The sequence below is a fragment of the Idiotropiscis lumnitzeri genome, chromosome 15 (genome assembly GCF_059441095.1).
Source record: "Idiotropiscis lumnitzeri isolate Australia: NSW breed Sydney's pygmy pipehorse chromosome 15, RoL_Ilum_1.0, whole genome shotgun sequence".
NCBI classification, from domain to species: Eukaryota; Metazoa; Chordata; class Actinopteri; order Syngnathiformes; family Syngnathidae; genus Idiotropiscis; species Idiotropiscis lumnitzeri.
The window spans coordinates 4948039-4969402 of NC_142405.1; the positions used below are offsets into that span (position 1 = coordinate 4948039).

The following is a 21364-nucleotide window of genomic DNA, read 5'->3' on the forward strand; positions in this document are numbered from 1 at the left end:
TCTGCACGGGCTACTAAACCGTGTCCAGGTCCTGATAGACGACTGACATTTTCAACATGGCGACTTCCATTTCTGCACTTTTAAAACCTTGGACGCCCAGGTAATGTCACATTTTAAAACGATAACTACAACGACATAAGTGATTACTGTCACATTAAATTATTTTTTAAGGAAAGCTTAAATAGACACACAAATTCCGTTGCATCGTAAACTCCTGATGACCAGATGTTTTGTGTTTTCAGGGTGTTGGCGATACGATGGAGCAGATACAATCCGTACTACCTGGAGCCAGAGGTGAGGAAGGAGGCTTATAACAAACCAGAGACGGAACTAAGCGAAGAGGAGAAGGAAGAACAGGCGCTGAAGGCTCTCAGGCCCATCAAGGCAGCTACAAACAGCGTCACCAGCTCAGTTTTCCATGATCCTGTCATCAGGTACCCGGCCAAGAATGCTTTAATAACCTGAGATGGCAAAACTACTTGCACTCTGTACTTAAGTAGAAATACAAATATTTTGGCTTTTATTGGTTGACTTGGTGAAGGGTAATGTGAAGTCTACCGGAGTACAGTAAGTTTTTAGATGTGGCTACTTCACACCACTGTCAGTCACTTACACTGTGGAGTTGCTGACTGTTTTGTTTTGGGTTTTGCAGTAAGTTCATCAACATGATGATGAAGCATGGAAACAAAGCTTTAGCAAGGGAGATCATGACAGAGGTGCGAACACACTTGCATGTACACAAAACTTCAGAGACTTTATTAGATGGCAGACTGTTAAGAAATAGCTGCGGTATCTTTTTCAAGTCAGTTGAAAATGTGTTTGCTCCTTTCCCAGACATTGGAGTTCATTAAAAGGAAACAGGTGGAGAAGTACCACAAAGCTCCAGAGGGGAAGAGAGAGGAGATTGAATGCAACCCTTACGCCATCTTCCATCAAGCTATTGACAACTGTAAGCCTGTCGTTGGCCTCACCAGCATCCAGAAAGGTGGAAAGTTCTACCAGGTCAGGTTTGATTACAAAAAACTTATGTTTCTAAGTCGCTAATAGAATCTCAAATATTTTTGTCCTCAAATATTAGACCCCATCCCCTTGCTAAAAGAAGAAACAAATAACACTGTCATAACTGAAAAAAAAATCAAAACCCTCTCATCACTCAGGTGCCAGTGCCACTTACAGACAACAGGCGACGCTTCCTCGCCATGCGATGGATGATCACAGAGTGCAGGGATAACAAGCACCGGCGCACACACATGTATGAAAAACTCTCCCAGGAGCTGCTGGCGGCCTCCGTGGAGGAAGGAAATGTCTTCAAAAAAAAGATCGAGCTGCACAAGATGGCCGAAGCCAACAGAGCGTACGCCCATTACCGCTGGTGGTAGAAGTGCATGGGACTGGTGGGGAAAAAAAAAAAAAAACAGAACTGTGTTCTTGACATGGTCCGTCTTTTGTAAATAATGGACTTCATGAAACTGGAGGGCTAAAGAGTTATGAAAAGCTCATTTCAGTAGTTCAATTAAAAAAAAAAAACGATTCAATCAACAAAATCATTTCTACCTAACGTCTATGTTGTGAAAAATTTTCAATCTGGCTGTCTTGGCAACTTTTCCCTCCTTCTCTCCGTGAGGTGTGCACTCGGGGCCGACAACGAGGCGTTCTAAAGCAACAGCACCATCCCTTCTCTTCAAACATGTACACATCTGAATTTATTTCACTTTTTTTTTTTTTTTTTACTTTCTAATTCATTGAGATGCATCTGAATAAAAAGGAACATAAATCATGTTGAAAAATAATATCAGAAATCTTTTAATCTAAGCTACATTGGAACAACTATAACAGTATACACACAGCAATGTCCCTGAACAAAACTATAACAGAGAATCCGTATTACCAGCTGGTTAAAAAAAAAAAAACATGCATATCTGCAACGCAAATCTTGAAATAATAAAACGATTTCTCAAAACTCCCAACAGAAATTTCCTGAACTATTTGCCACACATCGGAAAAAAGGTCAAACCAGCTTGTGTCTGATGGAGAACATCCCAACTTGAACCTTGAAATGGTTTCTCATAAAAAGGAATTCCTCCATGAAATGAAACTACAATAACTGAATAAAATAATGACTGGAGCTGTGTGACTGCACCTCAGGAACTGAACTCTGAGGCTCTATTGCACATTCTTGACGTCCATCATGAAAATTGCTTGATGTCTTCAATCTCCATGCCTCTTTTTGCCGCCTTCAGTCTGCAATTTCGCTGTAGTAGTATCTGTGCGCCGTGCCGCTGAGCACCCAACCCCCCGCCCTATATTCCAAGATCTCCAGCAGCAGCAGACGGGCCATGGAGGTGAGCCCCTCCTGGAGCAGGAAGCCGTCGCGCAGCAGGTAGAAAAGCTCGTCCATGCGCTGACTGCTCGACTTCTCCAGTTGTTCTCCGATGCGATGGAGCTGCAGCACCAGGCAGTCCACCTGAGGGAGGACCGACCCAACCCGGAGGTGAGTTACGCATCAACGCCACGCATAGAACATGTTCGCAATCATGAACCAATGTGACTTACATAACTGGCTTCAGTAGTTAAATTATTCAACAGACACAAAACATTGATACCTATCAAGTCCACTAGCTTCTACAATGCGGTTTTGCTCACCTCCTCTTCATTCATCAGAGCGTCGGGTTGCGCCAGCCTCGTCAGACAGTCGTACACGGGGTGGACCAGCGCCAAAATGGGCATGTTGTTCACCTGAGTGGCATGACAAAACAGGATACATACTTTCTGACTTCATTTTCATTGCGTTACATTTGTTTTTTTTCCATTTAAAAAGGAGAATTTAGATAGTGCTGGCGTTTGCACGCTCACTTTGAGATAGTCGTAGATGTTACAGATGAATGTGACGAAGCAGACCCACTCCTGCAGTGAACGAGCTCGGGTCTCCTCGCGTTCCTTGAACTCCTGTTGGAGCCTGTTCAGTAAATTACTCCTGAACACGTTGCCGTTGTTCTGCTTGGCCTCCGCCTGTGCAACAAATGATGTTTTCACTGGAGGATGCAAATCAAAATGCTTTACCTCTTATAGATGATTGCTCCCACTGAATTTGAAGAAAGCCTTTCAAAACATTTTTACTAATAATGGTCTATCTGCAACTACATAAACACACCACTGGCCACATTTGGCATCTCTTGACATTGCAAGCACCTGCACGATAGTGTAGCAGATGCGTCCTGCCTCCTTGCTGAACACTTGGTCCTTCAGCGACTGATCGACGATGATGTTGGACACCTTCTCCAGATTCACTGACCCGGGATCTGGAACATGATGAATTGTTCGAGTCCATTGATACACTTTTTGGGATGCTTTGTATGTTAAACTCACCTTTCAAGGCTGTTTTGAGCAACATTTGTGTTTCCAGGTCAAACGACTGGATCCTGTAGTCCTCGGGAGAGTTTTCCATAGCTGCAGAGAACACCACCAAATGCAATCAAACACAATCCCGCTGACCTATATTGTATTGGGAATTTTTTGCTTTACATAATTCCACTACATATAAATAACTAGCTAGTGATTTTAACTGTGCCTTTTAGTGAAATGAGCAGTCCACATAAAACACTCTAAATTCTAACTCCTACGAAAACTATTTAGCAGGCAGAGTCAACAATAGCTCCAAAATCCTGTGGCGTCATCAAGTGGCTGCAGACTAATGAGCGCAAGGATTAACATGAGCAAACTCGGGTCACATTCACGTCGCAGTATGTTAAATGAACAGGTTATTTACACACACACACACACACACACAAAAGACACTTTTAGCAAATTAAGAAATCCGTTACTAGCAGTGGTGTAAAAAAAAGCTTTTACATTTAAATAGAATGTGATGCTAGCAAGCCAATTTGTTTACTCGTAGTCAACAAGTTGGCGTTGAATTTACGCAAGAAGAGTTTAATGTCACGTTATGAAAACATCTGGTTTATATTTCTTTACTTACATTTGAAAATACTACGCGAATCCTAAAGTTAATTGAAGATTCTTTGCGTCTTCGCTCGCATAGGTATGGCGTACTGGAGGCATTCAAAGATGAAATATCGTCACAAGATAGTTCACGTATAAGCTGTTATCGCTAAATGTGGTTTTCAAAGATACAATATTAGCTCAAGACAGTTCATTATCACTAGGTCGTAGTAATGTGACAAACCCTTGGTTGCCACCTTGTGGTGACACGCCACCAATTAATGGCGTTATTCTGTCATTATTATTTTTTTATTGAAAAACTATTAAATTTCACAAGTAAAAAAAACGTCAATATAAGAACAAATGAGAGCAAACAAAAAATATACACTCAAATGTCTATTATTTTTCGACCGCATTTCAACACGATTACGTCACGATCCGGAAGTGGTTCTCACAGTCAATGGCGGCAGCCGTATTTATTTGACTTGTTCATGTCAGGTTTTCTACGTCCGCGTTGAGGGTTTGAGGTTCCTTTTTTTTTTTCAAAAAGTCCGACAAATTTAGCGAAGTAAGTTACTGACTTCATTGTTTATTATCGTTGCATTGCTCCTTGCAAAATTTTCTCTTTGATAGCTCAGCTTTTAGCCAAGTCCTACAACGTGCTCTCTACTGTCAGCTTTGTTTACATAATTCTCACTTCCACATTTCAGAACCTTGGCAATGTCTGTTCAGTATTTTCACCTTTTTTGTACTGTCCACGTATCCAGCAGTGGTCTTGGCGACATGGTGGGCTATGACCACAGGGCACAGGCGTTACCGCTTAGTGCCCGGGAGGCAGCCTTGGCGGGGTCGGCAGCCGGCATGGTCACCCGAGCCATCATCAGCCCTTTGGACGTCATTAAAATTCGATTCCAGGTAACGTGAGGTGGAGTGGTTACATCATCCATCTGTCATCATTATGGTTGTGGGTGAACTGACTGGTTGCCAGCCAATGCCATGGCACACATGGACAATTTACAGCTGTCATGCCATAAAAATTGTGTTTATGAAACCGATATTACTTTCTCTTGCAGCTCCAGATTGAGAGTCTGTCCTCTACAACACCAGGAGGGAAATATCGGGGATTATTTCAGGCGGCACGTTGCATTCGTGCAGAGGAGGGCCTCGCTGCTTTTTGGAAGGGGCACGTGCCCGCACAGCTGCTCTCCATCTGCTATGGAGCAGTACAGGTACAATCAAGTACAAAAGTACCAAAACAACAAACCATACATTGTCTAATAAAAGCACACTATCTAAATGCTTACATTCAATATGAAACATCAGAGAGAGGCTAATGGAAATTAGCATGATGTTTTGCACACGATAAACCTTAAAACAAACAACTGCTATGTGTACACTCACGGTGCAGCAACACATAGAGAGGTTTCAAAAAATACTCTTAGGCATATCATTAGCCTATTAGCACGAATGCCTCAGTCCTTGTTTTTTTTAAATTATTTTGTATGTGTAAAACCTTTTATTATTTACTTCTGCAGTTTACCACTTTTGAGTTTCTGACCAAGGCGGTACACGACACCACACCTCTGGACAGCCAGACGTCTGGAGTGCACTTCCTGTGCGGAGGCCTGGCCGCCTGCTCAGCCACGGTGACGTGTCAGCCTCTGGACACGCTCAGGACGCGCTTTGCCGCCCAGGGAGAGCCCAAGGTGAGAAGCAGCCCCAGTGCTCAAACGCAGCCAACCTTTCTGATGAGAGTTGCAAGGTGAACTTGAAGAATTAATTTGGAATGTGATGAGAAAAAAATTGGTCATTTTACAAGAATAAAGTTGCAGTCCAGCAGACCTCTGCTATTTTCTTCAATTTAGCACATGTATATCAATATAGATGTGTGATAAACTGAGGTTGAATTTTGTGTGTGTGTTTGCAGTTGTACAAGAACCTGACAGACGGCGTGCGTACGATGTGGCGCTCGGAGGGCGTGCTGACCTTTTACCGCGGACTCTCGCCTATGCTTATTGCCGTGTTTCCTTACGCTGGCCTGCAGTTCTTCTTCTACAATGTCTTCAAAAGGCAGCTGGCGCCGCATGCTTCCGCTGGAAAATCGGGAGGTCAGTGCACATCAGTATTTTTATTTATTTCTTTTTTGAGGCGGCGGTGGTGCCATTCAGACCATTCACACTTTTGTGTATGTCGCTTTTTTTTGGTGATTAAGAAAGCCTGAGGAGTTTGTTGTGTGGCAGTGGCGCCGGAATGATTAGCAAAACGGTCACATATCCTTTGGACCTGTTCAAGAAGAGACTGCAAGTTGGAGGCTTTGAGGAGGCCCGAGTCCACTTTGGACAGGTCAGCAGCTGATTTGTTTCCTTTTCTTAACTTTAAAGTCTCTTTTTATTCGATTTTAAAGTCTATCCCCAAATTTGCTTAATTTGAGGGCCAGGGGTTATTGTATGCATTTACTGTTACGGTGTCATGTAGTTTATTATTTTTGGGGTTCAAAGAAGTACAACAACAATGCTAAAATATGTCGTAGCTAGCATAATTGGCGTAATTTCCATTCAGTTCATTGGGGAAAGTTGATTTGAGATAAAAAAAAAATGTTTTAAGTTACCAAGTGGTTGTGGAATTAGTTAAACCTGTAATACAAGGCACCCAAGTAAATTTTTTATTATTTATTTATTTATTTTTTTACTCCAAAATGCATCCAATAGGTTCGACGTTACAGAGGCTTAGCAGACTGTATGGCGCAGATTGCCAAAGAGGAGGGCGTGCGAGGCTTCTTCAAAGGCCTCTCTCCGAGTCTACTCAAGGCGGCCCTGTCCACCGGCCTCACGTTCTTCTGCTACGAATTGTTCCTCACCGTGCTCCGAGACCTCAAAGACGTGAAGAGAAATAACAGCGACCTCAAAGGACGTGCGGCGGCAAGATAGCCAAGGCGGGAAGTAATCACGGCCACTTCTTGTTGAGTTTACAAAATTAAGTTTGCTTTTGTACATTGAAAACATTTATTTATTCTGTCATGTCTTTGAAGGAATACTATTATGGTGTTATTTTGATATTAAATTAACTTTGCACACCTTAATAATAGACTCTTGTTTTGCAATCTGTGTTTATTCAATGGCGTCAAAACAGTGGTCCCTTGATCTACAATTAGTTTTTGTTGCGTTTACTTACTCGAGTTTAATACATTTGGCCACCAGGTGGCAGCAGTGAACTTCACAACATATGGCCACCATCTGTTCCGGTGGCCATTTTGCAGTGAATGTAAATACTGACTGAGAATATTTGCGATTAAGGCGAGAATAATTCAAAGATGTAGATCTCTCCTTTTCTCAAAATTTGTGTTCACTTATTTCCAGCATTGATTCCATTTCTTTTGGTCGCTTTTCTCGTGGCTGTGCTTTATAATCATCAGACCATGGATATATATTTTTTTGTCAAATTAACGCAACAATAAGACATTCATATTAATGCAAGTAGATTTTATTCCATTGATTTTACAGAATAGGGACCCCATGAACAGAATGAGGTGAAAGTGATCCAAGCTGCTCAAATGATTAAAGTAGTAAAAGTACACAAGAAAGTCGCTATCACATTGAAGAATATGCGGAAAACACGTCACATTCGATTTGTCCAAATTCAAAATTCATGCAAGTTAAGTTCACTGCATCTTACACAAGTACTGCGATGAACACGCACACAAAATAGGCGGATTGTGCGTCCATTGAAATACACAACAGTCATTTAGCAGTTAGCATGACAGCACCAGAGTTTATTGAATGTCAAGAGAACAGAAAAACTCAACAAAGCTGTTGTCAACCACTGCTCACGCCCAGACACTCATGCATACTCGCTGATGTCAAGTGTATCCTCTACAGGTCCCGCCTCTTAAAGGCACATGCATGGACACAGACACCGCAATATGTACAGTTTTTTATGCATTTTAGGCCAGTAGTTTACTTGTTGTGTGTACAAATATATTTACAACGTGTTTAAAAAGTGTGTTCTGTGTTCAAGTGTGTGGGAGGAGTGATTTTATTTTGTCTCTCTCACAGAATTTGTGTGGTGGGTCTGGATCATATCACGGCAATACATGTAGTGCTTTGCAGGCATCTGGAGGAACTTTGTTGATGTGAGTCGAGGAGCTTCATTTGGACAAAAGTAGTGCTTGGTTCAAACATGTTGAAGTGAGTTGAGCAGCTTTATTTAGACATAAATGTAGTGATTTGGCGCCATCATTCGACATCTTACGTGTCAAGGAACTATGTTGAAGAGAATTGAGGGGGTTTAATTTGGACAAAACTAGTGTTTTAATGCCACCTTTTGTCCTCTTGGTACCAGGGGACTATTTTGAAATGAGTTGAGCAGCTCCCTTTAGAAAAAGTTGCACTTTGTTGAGTGAGAAGTTTGACAAAATTAGTGCTTTGCCACATGTTGGTGCCAAGGAACAATGTTGAAATGAGTTAAGAAGCCCAAAAAAGTTTTTCGATACCATCTTGTGGCCTCTCGGTGCCTAGGAACGACGCTGCATTTAGTGAAAGAGCTTCAAATGGACAAAAGTAATGATTTAGCGCCCTCTGGTGGCGACTATAAGCCATTTTAGGAAGCGTTGCACATTTCGGCCAGGTCCCTATTTCCTTGTGAATATTGGCGTTCGTGGTATTTAGTTTTCTTTCCCCAAAGACATGCGAGTCACGTGACACATATACACGTGTCAAGGACAACGCCAGCTCAAGAAGCAAAACAAGTGTCCACCATGTGTGCATCGAATGACTCCATCACAACATACGTGAGCGCCCCCACCCCTTTTCTGAAATTTATTATTTATTTTTTGTAAGGAATGTATGCTACACTTAACCTAGAGGCCAAGAGTGCTGAGCGGTGCTTCGGACTTGTGAATCTCCATCTTGGCAACGTCCAGGATGTCACGTCAGGCTCTGCAGCGGGTGGGTGAGCCAAAACCGCCATCAGCCGGCTGAGGGGCCGTCTCAGGGTGCGCCGGGTGTCCTCGAATCTTCATTCGGGCTGCGGGCCCGAGTTCCAGGAGAAGAAGCTGGGAAGTTTGAAAAGGGAATCCCGCCGGCCCTGCGGGTCAGGCAGGGTCAGGGTCTCCGGGGCCGACTTCTTGCGGGGACGGTCCTTGGGGACGGTGAGGAACTCGGGGGCCTCGGTGGACAGCGGCGTGGACGGGGCGCTGTTGGGCCCGCTGCGGGCGTTGGACGGCAGCGGCGTCTCGCTGATGGCGATGGCCGGCGGGAAGGTGCCGATCTTTAAGTTGGTGGCTTCCTGCGTGGCGCGCTCGTACTCTCGCACCTCTTCCATGCTCATGTCTGCCATCCGGGGCACAGAGGGGAGTGTTTTGAACGTGACGTTGTTAAAAAGCTCGTTTTTGTCACATTGTTTAGTCAGGAAAATAAATTAACCCCAAAATTGAAATAAAAAAAAAAATACATAAAAATATTGAAATCAAAATTAAGCCAATAGGCGAAACCGAAGTTGATCTGAACCAAGCCAAGCCAATGTAATTTGTTACGGTGGTCCAAAAAAAAAACAAATTTTTTCTTTGTTTTCCGGTAAGGAAACAGCACTATAGATTATTGTATTTTAATTATTATTAATATTTTTATTTTTATATATAAAAAATACAAATAGAAAAAGAAATTGGGTCTGATTGGATTTTTGTTCGTGCCTTTCATGTTCTATTCTTGAATAAAGGGATGGAAATAAAATGCTATTTTTAATCGGATTCATCGATTAATCGAAGCAATAATCGAACTGATTTTCTTTTGTTGTTATTAAAATAATCACTACTTTTAGCCCAATTTTATTTGTTTACTTGATTTGCAACCTGCTGGGATACCTTTACATGTTTCACGCAAATGTGGGCGGAGTTTATTTTTTTCTCCAGTACATCGTCAGCCTCTCTTCATCATCATCGAAGCTGGAACGTTTCCCTTCGCATGAAAGTGTGGCTAACTTAACTCATTCACTACCAGCAGAGTAAAAAAAAAAGGGTTTTGACGTCTTTATCCGTCAATGGCAGTGAATGTGTTAAACATTCAATTTGTGAGTCAGTTCTTGTCTTCCACTCACCAATCCACTCATCCACCCAGGCAAAAGCTTGCTTGTGTCCCAAAAGCAGAACATCTCGTATTACCTGAGCACAGTTATCACAAAAGTAGAAAACAGTCAAGAGGCGCTTCAAGGCTGCGAGGTACGAATCGCATTCAGTGCTCTCGTTGGACTCTTTACGGTTTCAAAGTACTTAATGTCCCGAATAATTTTCAATTCGCCACCGAGAAGGACGATGATTCATGAGTCCAATATCGGCAAACTTTTTGTGAGTCGTGAATGAACTCTTTTTTTCGGAAATGTTCTCATGCTGACCTTGTGTACGAATTGCTCCACGCGCGTCTGCAGGCCCCACACTTCAAATTTGACGCTGACGAGCTTGTAGGAGCACATGATGGGATCCTGCGTGTCCATCCAGCCTTCCTGCAGGAGGCCACGCTCGGTCTTCTTGGACTTGAAATAGCGCAAATCCTACGTGAGACCGAGACAATTCAAATCACTGAATGTGAACTTTTAGAAATGCCACAGGATGGCGCCAAAGCCCTGAGTCATATAAAAGTAGTGCTTTTGCACCATCTTGCTTCCAAGGAACTATGTTGAAGTTAAGGTGTTGACTTTCTATTTGACAGATCATCGCCCTGGCTGGTATAAAAGTAGTGCTTGCATTCTACTTTGATTTGTTTGGCAATGGTCGTGAATTGTTTTTTTTATTTTTTAAGGAGCACTCCTGTGCCACATACGGGTTGGACAACCAATATTGATCTGAAAACCCGAGGAACACCCCTTTAAGTCTGGCCGACCAATCAGAGTACAGGAAAACAGTGACATCATCAAGAGCCAGCTCATTGGCCCTGTGAGGATAAATTTGAAATCTGATTGTTGATGCTACTTCGGTTAGCACTTCTGATTGTGAAGGTCCTGGGCAGATTTGATTGACATGGCAACACAAAGAGGCTGAAATCTGATTGGCCCTCACAAAATAAAAAAAAATAAAAAAAATCTAACCCACCTACAGCACCAGTGCAGCCAAGAGAAATGTTACCATCTGACTCGACTAGATCGATAGGATTAAATTAATCCAGTTGATGTAACAAATATGAATAATTTAGGTTCTAAATGTAGGTCAGTGCTTCTGAAAGTGTTCAGACGTAGCTGCATGTTCTTTCAGCATTAAATTTGAAATCCGGACTTGTAGCACACAGACGCACATGCATGCACTTGGATCACCGGAAAGCAGGACCACCTGCGCGTATGAAAGGCCACATGCTCGACAGGCGGACCCTCATTACCAAGTTTACGTGCGTTAATCAGTGGCCCCCCCGGACTCATTTGTGTCGAGCTGCTGCTAATGTTGCGTCCCTGCAGGGAGAGCCAGCCGGTGGAGCTCCGGGCCCGCCTGCCGCGTATGCCGAGTGACGCTTTACCAAGCGAGATTAGTGGTGTTGGTTAAAGCGGCCCCGTGCGCTGAAAAAAACAAAACATGCAGCATTTTTTCCAATTTGCTGATTTTAGGAAGTATTGAATGTCGTGCCCGCAGAGGAAGTGTAATGAAGACTGCAAGAATGCTGAGTAAGGTCAAGAAAATTCCTCAAGTGTCAGCTAAAGACTAACAGAAATCTCGGGTGACTAATCTGACGCAAATAATGTGATTGCTTTTGAGAAGGCCTGTCTAATCCGAGATTTGTGATTTGGCGCCATCTTGTGGAATCTTTGGGTGTTTCGGAACAAGCAACAGCAAATTGGTGAGTTTTCCAGCGAATAACACAGCAGCTTCTATTAGGACTAGACAAAACCTTGGCTAATATAAAAGTAGTGATTTGGCGCATTATAATGGTATTCTGGTGCCAAGGAAACTGAAATAAGGATAGGAGCTTCTATCAGACACTCATTTCTTTCAACCATCCTCCTGACTCTCTGAAAAACTTCTCAACTTTTCTTTATTTTTTTTAAAAATTATTATTATTATTATTTAATTTTTTTTTACAGAATGCCGCAAGTGATTGAAAGGCAGCACAGTCACCTCTGAATCCTTGTAGTGGCGTTCCGGAACCTCATCGTAGGCGATGTCCACAAAACACACCTCCGTTTCCTCATCTCGGGGCTCGCTGCAAAATATCTGCATAGGAGGGCACAACTCAAACAAGTGACGACAGCTTGATCAATAACACACTTTGGGCCTTTGACAAAGTGTGCGCTGACGTGCTGTGATTTCCCCAGCCACATGCTCCGTGTGTGTGTGTGTGCGTGTGTGTGCGTGGGCGTGTGCGTGTGTGGGCGGTCGTTGCGAGTCAAAATGTATCATAGGATTGAGATATGCAGGAGGCAGAATGTTCAAATTGTGTTCATAAATTGAAAAATGCTTCAGACCCGAACTCTAAGAAATAAATAGGGACGGACGAGTACAGATATTAAGACGATATCAGCCTTATTTCATGGTATCGGGCAATCGTGAGAGATACATATACCAGCCGCTGCTGATATTGACATGTCTTTCTTGCCAGTAGTTTGTGCTTCGCTGCCACCGTTTGACACATTGTGAATCATCATGTGTGTCACAATAACAGAAAGGTCTTTGTTCACAATTATCGGTCATTGTGTTAAATGAAATTTTATTCAATATTACGTTCTAGTGGTATCCATACTTGGTATCTGTATTGGTATATTCTCAAGACCTAGTACTGGTATCGGTTTGAAAAAAAAAAGGTGGGATAGAACTTTCCACGAAATAAAGAGACAAAAACATTCATGTTGAGATGTGCCACATTTTTTTAGTCCATATTTATTTGTCAGAAAATGAATATGTTAGCATGATACGTCTTTTTGTTTTTGCGTTAAAACTGTATGTACAGACATTTTATTATTATCAAACATTTCAAATTGAATTAAAATGCGATCATTTCTGAACGTCTTATGACGTAATTGAAACTAACCAATCAGAGACGGCAGACAGTGGAGGCGGGACTGAGGTACCTGTCAATCATATGCTGAGCCGGATCGCAGCTCAAACGCAACCCTTCCCTAAAAAGGACACTTTTCTACTTTCTTGGCTGCTTATTTCATTCTGGTTAGTGTCAACACAAGTTCAAAAGAAGGAATTGGAAAATTCTCAACGTGTATATGTTGTTGTTTGAAGAGTGGACGGCTAATTGTGAACAGGTGCGACCACACTGCAACTGTTAGCATCCGTTTGCCGGGTAAGTTTGAGCTAGCGTCTCTTTTCATTGATTGTACTTAACCCCCCGCCCCCCAAAAAAAAAAAAAAATTTATAAATAAAATAAATACAACAAACAGCTGGTAACATTTCGTTTTAGGCAATACTCCTTCGGGGACGTCATGCTAGCGATGTAGCAGCAGCCTTTTTAGCATGGCGCCGTTGTCAGTATTACTGATACTGATAATCTTAAGGTACATACGTCATCAAATTGGCAATTATCAATCATTTTACATGACCTTTTATAATGTTTTTTTCTTTCTTTTTTCGTTTGCATTTTTATTATTAAATTATTCGCGCTTCACTTTCACGTAATGACGCAAAAATAAGAACTATTCCATACTTTGCTGTGTTGAAAGCAAGATAAAATTGTGAATTAAGTAGACATGGGGAAAAAAAAGCGGCAGTTGGTACAGATTTTTGGTGGTTTATGTGTCGTGCAGATTTGAGAATTTTGCTAGAGGAGGTCAGACTAGGACACAAGCTCACTTTCCTATGAAAAAACGTGGCCCGTCTGTGAGACTGCAATGCCCCTCATCGGCCATCTGGTGGTGCTGTTGCCTCTTTTATCACAACTGTGGTTCAGCATTGCGTAATGTGGCTTTTATAATGACACAAGTGAAATAAAAAGCAACGTATACTTATAGCACTGTATATGAGTAAAAAGTATCAAGTACATTAAAGTTTCAATTAAATCTTCTTTTTGCTCTTATTTATTTTTTATTTTTTTGCTGTGCGTGTAATTGATTTAAAGAAGAAGCAATCGTGTCCACGTCGCATACAGAAGGAAATGAAAGGTGGCACATGCAAGTGCTGCCCGCCACTCATCTCCCTCACTTTTCAAATCCCCATTTATGATTAAATTAGTACTCCCATCCTCCGTTTCATGTCATCGCCCATTTCACATCCACCTTCAGACACTTCACCAGCTCAAGTTGGCACTCCAATTTGAAGCCGCTTGTTCTGCCAAGCCCTTACCTGCCATATTCCCGCACGGAATTAGTAAACACCTCTCTAAGCGTCTTTTACAAAGAAAGATGGAGAATATCAGGAGAAAGGGAAATCAATCAAAGATCACGCAAGAGTTGTGCAGCTTTTTACTCACATTGTCGTTGCTCCCTTTGTTGTCCTCGTATTTGCTCTCTATGTGGATGGAGAACTTGGGCAGGAAAGAGCACTAGTGAGACACACACACTTCAGTTTTTAACACCAGCGAGAAATAACCTGAAAAAGTAAGTGGCTCTCCAAGTCGCACCATCATGACTTGCATGAAATTGCACGCGGCCCTAGAGCTCATCAAAAACATGACATCATTCAAGTACAATTCTTGTAAAATATATTTAATGGCTTTGCAACATTATGCATTTGAAAATTCGCTCAAGTACAGGGGTGCAAGTTTTAATAGATACTTGGATAATGATCCAATTAATCGTGGATTAAATGCAAATAAAAATGTACCCAGATTTTGATGTCAAAAGCCATAATGTTGGACTCCAAAGTTAAACTGAACTGATTTTTTTCAACGTATCGCCGCCGCCTGAGCAAAATACGTGTGTAATTCTGTGTTTCCTGCTTGAAAGCTTTTAAATAAACCGTCCAATAGAAAACGGTAATTGCACTACAACATATATTTGATAATAAAGACCATTCATTGCATCAGCACAACCATCTAAAAGCCACTCAAGTGCTAATGAGCAGCTGAAAAACACTTGACCAAACCATCACAAGCCCGGTGTGGAGAGCGCCAGACCTCTGCCACAGTCAACTTTAATTACTACATTTTTATTTATTCTTTTTTTGCATTGGGTATGCAGCAAACTGTAAACAGCGAGCATATATGTTCATTCTCGCTCTTCACGAGTCTCCTGGTCATCATTCCAATGGATTTTTGTGTAAAACAAACAGCCTGAAGTGAGAAGATGAACCTGCTGATTCCCTATTGATGTTTTCTGGCCGCCTTAAATGGATAGGTCTGCTCCATCTTAAGCCGAAGAGCAAATCATTACCGCTTCATCTCAGCTCAAATCAATTAACAAGTTACGATATAGCTGAGAGGGGCTGTTAGGTGGAACGTCTTCACTGAGAAATGTTGTCCTTCATTTGTTCCCATCGACTCACTGATCTTAGATTTGGGACCAAAAACGGAAATGCCTTTGGACGATGATTTAAATTTGTGAACAGTAAACAAAAAAGCAAATTAGCAGGCGCCAACTGTAGTTTTGTTGTAATATCAACAATCGTCACTAGATGGCCTTAGTTGCGTTTCACTGGGTTTTATACAGTTGTATACTCCACGTGCGGGCCTAATATTTTACCGCCAAACAAATGGAAGCATCAATCTAGTCATTCATACCAAAATTGACCTCACATTTGCACTTGTATCGCTTCACGAGCGCCGGCATGGAAACTACTCACCGTGTACTCTGATTACATTCCCGCCGGTGGTCGTCAGTGGTTTCGTGGACAGAATAGGAAGAGGAGAAGAAAAAAAGTCATTAAAAGTGTTCGTATGGAGAGGAAAACGGAAAAAACAACACCCACCTCCGTTTATTGAGACATTTTAAAGATATTTGATGAACACTTGTACATGTGTTCTAAACCAATATATAAGTCCTCCCAATTTTCTATGATCCATTTTTTTTTTTTTTTACAACCTTTTGTTAGTTTGCAAAAAATTGCGCCAGCGTACCGGTGATGGTGTACGGGTAGTAGTTCCAAGCCTTCTCTGTCACGTAGAAAATCTTGGGCACTACGGCTCTGGCCCAGCTTGGCAGCTTGCTGTAATCCACAAAACAAAACATGAAGGCACTGATGACCGGGAGAAAATGAAAACATTTCAATATTGGTGTTTTTTAATTTTTCTGTTGTCAAAATGAAACTTTCCGATGCATTTTGTTGGGTTGGAAAGCCTTCTCCCCTTTTTTTGTTGTTGTTACCGATGCCCCATTTGTGAAGAACATTGCTTTGGTGGGATGGGCGCACAGCAACTGTGGACGCATGTAAAATGCGCCAAATGCTCACTGCCGATGCCAAACAATTCATTGCTGCTTTTGCTGCAGACTCTCTGAGTGTGTGTGTTTTTTTTTTTTTTTGGCGCTCCTTTGCTGGCCGAAACACTCAAAAGCACTCACTTACTAAATTTATTCAATGAAATTGCATTTGTTTATTCTTCGCCAGGTTATTATCTTCATTTGAAAGTGTTTCTCTTGATATACGTGGTTGTTCGATTTATTTCAGTTTTATTTTTATTTTTTTCGTCCAATCAAACTTCAACTACATTAGCACAATCAAACTATTTCATTAACTAATCAGATTTAAAATTTGTCTTCACATGGCCAGAGCTCTGGCCCTTGACGACGTCAGCACTTTCCCGTCCTCTGATTGGCTGGCACAACAGTTTGTGAGGAAACCACGTCCGTAGCGATCTGCACACATGAATACAGTTCGGCATCTCTGGTGAGTTGGATGAATTTTATTGATGTGTTGATGTCTTGTGTTATATTATTGGGAAAATGAATTTTGAACAACTCCAGATGTATGTGGCACAGTTGCGTGCTGTTCGTTATGTTGCATTTTTGCATGATTGTTTCAGTTGCAAATGCACAACAACCAAATATTCTGCGCTAACTTTCCATTTTCCACGCGCAAACTCATGATTCCTCGACAAACATTCGGCCGCATTTTTTGTATTCCTATGCTGATGCTGGAAACAAAATAGCCAGTGGCAAAAAAAGCCATTTGGCAATGGAAGTGAACGTTTGGCACATTTCCCTTTTTTTTTTTCATGGATGTTCATAATTTACCCAAAACACTTTTCCCTACTTTTGCCGTCTCGTTAAAAGTTCAGTGGCGCGTTCATAGGAAAAAGACGAAATCCACCAATAATTTACGCTCCCCTAAACGTGATTAGAATTGCTTGCGCTAATTGTTTCATCGAAATAAACCACAGACTGTGATCACCAAACACACGGGAAGAGCTTCATAGCGTTCGAAAAATGCACGGGCACTGCAAAGCATCCAGCAGTGTAAAGTCTTACCAGAGGTCATTCATCCATGACGGCCTCCGTTAATGTTGATTACAACCAGCGCCCTGCAGTGGTCTTGCTCATAAAACTACGGGATGGACTTTTAAAATACTGATATGTTACAGCCACCTCATTGGGGCACCCCAGTAAAATTGAAAGAAATCATGTGAGAAGGTGTAAGGACGCGGCGGGACTTTGGTGTTGTAATGAGAACTGTTCAAGTCACAGCTTTAAAAACAAAAACAAAGAAAAAACACAGAAATTAGGGAGATGCTTGTTGAACGGGATTGTTGGACAGCTCCATCAAAAACGCTACAAGCGACTGAAAATAAGACAATCAGGGGAGGCGGCGAGCAGCCGAGTTACACGCCAGGCTGTCATTAGAAGTGCTCCGTATTTTGGTTTCTCTCTTCAATCAACAGTGGCGTGCGATAACACATTTTTCTGAAGAATGCTAATAGCTTGATGGAAATGAACGAGAGAGAAACGGAGACCGGGCCGCTGAAGCGCTTCTCTCCTCGAGAAGAACATTTCCAGACATAGTCGACTAGTTCCGCGTTATTATGCGGCTTTATGTGCGGCCGAGACACCTCACACACACGCACGCACACACGCACACACGTGCACTTGATTGCATCATTAAACAGCCCAATTGTCCAGAGAGGCTCGCATCAAGCAGCGTTTAACCCTTTGTTGAACACGGAACCACATCTATAAAAGACAAATGGCCCTTGAAAGTGGACCGGACCACCCAGCCAATAAGAGACGAGAATGAAATATAATGATAAAGCGTTCCAATGCAACAAAATTGTAATTAGCGTTGAAAAGGTGCAGCGACACTGGCATGTAGGCTGTCATGGGCGAGGTTGGGGGGGGTTTGGCCGTATTTGGAGCCAGACTGACAGAAGGGCTCCGAGGACACGCGGTCATGTGTGACAGTTTCTTGATCCCGCAGAGGGCAACTCCTCAGGAAGAAAACGTGGCAGATGGTTGCCGCAACTCTGAGACGGCTACGTTGTCAGCGACACGATGCCGTTTGGTGCGCCGGCTTTACCGCAACTACTTTGACGCTGTCCGGGATATTTTTTTTTTCCCTATGAGTAAAAGTGTTATCTTTCCCTGATCAAAAATAACGATAAATATGTGTTTCATTAATCCTGAGGGAAATCTCGCACATTCAATTGCAATAGCTTATTTCTGGGGGTCTGCTTATGGATGTTGAAGTGTCACATCGTCATATTTTAAAATCCCTCCTGCCATTTTTTTTTGTGTTTTTTTTTTTGGTGAGTGTTAATCGTATGTTGTCGTGATTAAATGTACTTTCAAATCAACATTGATATTAATTGTATGAACGCTCCGATCGAAGCGCTCTGAACAGAACTGGACTGCTTGGTGATGCCATGAAAAAAATTCAGATTTGATATTATGTAAGTGTTAGCAAAAGCAAATCGTAACAGTTGGTTTAATTTGAAGACAGAAATACTGCTCAGGAACAAGCATTTTCGAAGATCTCACCCAAATGAATCCCGGCTTGAAAGCGGATGACACTCACTTGTTGAGGTAGATGCGTTTCTCGGTGAACTGGCCCGATCCGTGCTCGGGGTCCTCGTAGGGCTCATTCTGCACCACCTCCACCCCCTCGCCACGTTCGCTCTGTTCGTTGCTGTGCTTGCTGATCATGTACAGCTGGCCAATGCGGTACTGCAAGACAGCAGGCAGACAAAGAATTCCGGGTAATTGTTGAATTTATCATTTCCGTCCAGCTCGCTTGGTCAAGGTCATCTTGACTGAGTGGCGTTGTGATAAGCGCAAAGCTCCTTGGATTTAATGGAAGCAAAACGTTGGTGCCCAAAGATTGACGCGATATATTGTTACCTTTATTATGCTGTGTGGTTTGAAACCTAATCGGCTTAAACCTTTTTTTTTAAGGAAATCAGATGCCACTGATGCTCGCGCTTTTATTCCTTATACACACTAATTTTAACAGTCCGTCCCTTTAAGGGGTGTGGCCTAATGAGTGACATGAGAAGCTTGAGTCGTGTTGGTTAGTTCAGTGTGAGCGACTCGGCGTGAGTTGTGGCCTACTGCAGCTCGTTGAGAGTGTTCTCATTTTGGATTTGCGTTTGTCGGTCATGTTCATTGAACTTCGGGAAGAATTTGGGCCAGCAACATGAAGGCCAAAATGAAAAAAAAAAATTGGGGGTAGTCATAAGTCAAGGTACCACTGTAATTTTAGAACGGTCGTAAAGACTAAACACAGGCAAAGTGAAGGAACTATTTTACGTTCATGCCACGAGGGCGACCACGGGAGATTAGTCTACAGTGCAATGACAAAGCGCCCAATCGTGGATTAAGACCCCACGACACAATAGTAACCTTCATTTGGATGGGTCCGCTCCCCTTTTCATTCATCACTTCTCTGACCCACTTGGCCCCGTGACAAACTCGTATTAGACCTCATGACAGGCCGGAATGCCGAGTCAGGCGGCAACTATTTTCCATACATTTGAAGCAAGTGAGATGGAGAATTCGGACTGCTCGTATGCCTATTTGCGGGTCTGAGAAATGGATCCGGCACGCATGATGACTTATGCCACTCAGCAGGAATGTTGAGGGCTGATAAAGACACACATGCACACACATTTAGAGTGTCACCGGGGGATCGCTTTGTTAAGATCATGGAAAAAAAAAAGTACAGTTAAACGGCCCCCTCCTCACAGGTTCCTGTTTCATAGTAGTTTTTTTTCCTATAATTAATTAACTGCATTTTGGTCAAACTCTCATTTATATTGGGTGTAATTCCACTGTTGACCACTACATGGCGGCACACTCATTTAGTTTGAGGTGGTATTTCAGCACGGCCTAGCTTTCGCTGAAAATTACACTCGTCAACAGCAAATTAAAGTCCGAGATGGCTTTAAGTTATTTTTTATGCTAATTAGGAAAAAAGTCCAGTACATAAGGTTTTTGATATATTTTCATCACTTGTTTTTATGTTTGACTGATAATACGGATTTGACCATGCGTTGTCATTTTATGGCTATCACGTTTCAAGACAAAGATTCCTCCTGTTGGGGAACCTATGTTGATTCATAAATATGACTCGAATAAAATGGAGGCCAGCTTTGGAATCAATGAAAAACTAAAATCATATCACCAAGTTGACTCAGATTTCTGCTTCCAAACGTAAAAAATCGGCGTTATTGAATGTCTTCTGTTGTCATCCTGCTTTTTACGCCGACAAAAAGTGACAGTTTTAGGTTGATTTTATAATATACATCTTTGGGCGGTATTATTTCTGTATAATGTGCGATTTTTTTTTTTTTTAATTTAAAATTTTTTTTAAAAAATTTGTTAGTTTGGAAAATGAGATTTGTTTACTGTAAACATATCGGGATTGGTACACTGTTGCACTGTTTGAACATAGCTCTTATTCTCTCTCTCTCTCTCTCTCTCTCAGTGTTTAAATGGGTTATTTTAAAAGTGTTTTTAAAGACATGCATAGAGAGTATTTAAATAGGGTACTTAATATCTGGGGGTCTGGCACGTAAACCCCGCCAGGGGGGCGGATTACTCTACAGCATGGGGATGTTAGCTTGCGACTTCACAACAACTACAACAAGCCAGGAATGCAGAGAGTGGAAATGTGATCGCGTGGTGGAAAATCAATCCGGCCAAGAAGCCCCAGGGTGCAAGTTCATATATCACAATGCCATCACAATTTTCCATCTGACTGTCAGGTGAGGAAAGCAAAGCTGGAATTTGAAAGGCGCTGCGTTTCTCACTGAGCAGCTGTTGGACCGCGGCATCGTTTTTCACTCGGGATGACAAAGTCACTCGCGAGGAAGGCGTGATTAAAGAAGGAGCTCGTGTTTGTTGTCACTTAAGTACATGTTCACATTAGCATAGCCGGAATGGCGAGAGGAGCTGCTAGAATGAATGATGTTGCCTGCAAAAGACGTAGAAGCCAATACAGAAAATTAGAAAAATTGCGCGCCATTGCGTCTCAAATTGCAGTCCAGTTCAGTTGTATTTAACTTTTAAGTTGAATACAGTTGATCTTTCTCTACATTTTCATTGAATCATGTAATTCAGGCGTGGGCAAACTACGGCCCGGGG

The 21364-nt window shown here is 42.1% G+C and overlaps 4 protein-coding genes and 1 long non-coding RNA gene across 7 annotated transcripts in view; 3 read left to right on the forward strand and 2 right to left on the reverse strand.

Annotated features, from left to right (window-relative positions):
* Nucleotide 1: 1 nt before the first annotated feature.
* On the forward strand, nt 2–1960 carry mrps7 (mitochondrial ribosomal protein S7). The gene is made up of 5 exons (XM_088317675.1): nt 2–100; nt 243–434; nt 653–716; nt 835–1002; nt 1158–1960. Exons 1-5 carry the CDS (start codon nt 57–59, stop codon nt 1377–1379), a joined length of 690 nt encoding a protein of 229 aa, XP_088173801.1. The 5' UTR covers nt 2–56; the 3' UTR covers nt 1380–1960.
* On the reverse strand, nt 1676–4165 carry mif4gdb (MIF4G domain containing b). Its single transcript, XM_088317676.1, has 6 exons — nt 3977–4165; nt 3367–3447; nt 3190–3299; nt 2854–3009; nt 2644–2736; nt 1676–2464 (listed from the first exon to the last, which is right to left on the reverse strand). The coding sequence occupies exons 2-6, from the start codon at nt 3443–3445 to the stop codon at nt 2237–2239; spliced, it is 666 nt and encodes a 221-aa protein (XP_088173802.1). The 5' UTR covers nt 3446–3447; nt 3977–4165; the 3' UTR covers nt 1676–2236.
* slc25a19 (solute carrier family 25 member 19) lies at nt 3695–7015 on the forward strand. 3 transcript variants are annotated; one of them, XM_088317671.1, is made up of 7 exons: nt 3695–3757; nt 4710–4854; nt 5013–5168; nt 5475–5645; nt 5867–6047; nt 6152–6282; nt 6648–7015. In XM_088317671.1, the coding sequence occupies exons 1-7, from the start codon at nt 3750–3752 to the stop codon at nt 6864–6866; spliced, it is 1011 nt and encodes a 336-aa protein (XP_088173797.1). In that variant the 5' UTR covers nt 3695–3749; the 3' UTR covers nt 6867–7015. The 3 variants fall into 3 exon arrangements, with proteins under 3 accessions (XP_088173797.1, XP_088173798.1, XP_088173799.1); XM_088317672.1 differs by lacking the exon at nt 3695–3757 and adding an exon at nt 4345–4507 and having other exon boundaries at nt 4707–4854; XM_088317673.1 differs by lacking the exon at nt 3695–3757 and adding an exon at nt 4367–4507.
* A 388-nt stretch (nt 7016–7403) lies between these two features.
* Nucleotides 7404–21364, reverse strand: part of pitpnc1a (phosphatidylinositol transfer protein cytoplasmic 1a) — a 29057-nt gene continuing 15096 nt past the window's right edge. The window contains exons 2-9 of the mRNA XM_088317303.1: nt 18798–18946; nt 15910–15998; nt 15636–15643; nt 14326–14397; nt 12029–12124; nt 10324–10479; nt 10030–10093; nt 7404–9266 (exon numbers count right to left, since the gene is read on the reverse strand). Coding sequence (XP_088173429.1) covers nt 8953–9266; nt 10030–10093; nt 10324–10479; nt 12029–12124; nt 14326–14397; nt 15636–15643; nt 15910–15998; nt 18798–18946 — 948 coding nt within the window. The 3' untranslated portion in view covers nt 7404–8952. The remainder of the gene's footprint in view (nt 9267–10029; nt 10094–10323; nt 10480–12028; nt 12125–14325; nt 14398–15635; nt 15644–15909; nt 15999–18797; nt 18947–21364) is intronic.
* Nucleotides 12962–21364, forward strand: part of LOC148322406 (uncharacterized) — a 31246-nt gene continuing 22843 nt past the window's right edge. Inside the window, exons 1-2 of the long non-coding RNA XR_015846664.1 lie at nt 12962–13202; nt 16560–16676. This is a non-coding gene — a long non-coding RNA (uncharacterized LOC148322406). The remainder of the gene's footprint in view (nt 13203–16559; nt 16677–21364) is intronic.

Coding starts and splice junctions, on each gene's coding strand:
- slc25a19 (XM_088317671.1), top strand. Junction 5,646..5,866: donor CCGCCCAGGGAGAGCCCAAG/GTGAGAAGCAGC, acceptor GTGTGTTTGCAG/TTGTACAAGAACCTGACAGA. Junction 6,283..6,647: donor CCCGAGTCCACTTTGGACAG/GTCAGCAGCTGA, acceptor TGCATCCAATAG/GTTCGACGTTACAGAGGCTT.
- mif4gdb (XM_088317676.1), bottom strand. CDS start 3,445: ATGGAAAACTCTCCCGAGGACTACAGGATCCAGTCGTTTGACCTGGAA. Junction 2,737..2,853: donor ACATCTACGACTATCTCAAA/GTGAGCGTGCAA, acceptor CATGCCACTCAG/GTGAACAACATGCCCATTTT. Junction 2,465..2,643: donor CTCTGATGAATGAAGAGGAG/GTGAGCAAAACC, acceptor GTCCTCCCTCAG/GTGGACTGCCTGGTGCTGCA.
- mrps7 (XM_088317675.1), top strand. CDS start 57: ATGGCGACTTCCATTTCTGCACTTTTAAAACCTTGGACGCCCAG. Junction 717..834: donor CAAGGGAGATCATGACAGAG/GTGCGAACACAC, acceptor CTCCTTTCCCAG/ACATTGGAGTTCATTAAAAG. Junction 1,003..1,157: donor AAGGTGGAAAGTTCTACCAG/GTCAGGTTTGAT, acceptor CTCATCACTCAG/GTGCCAGTGCCACTTACAGA.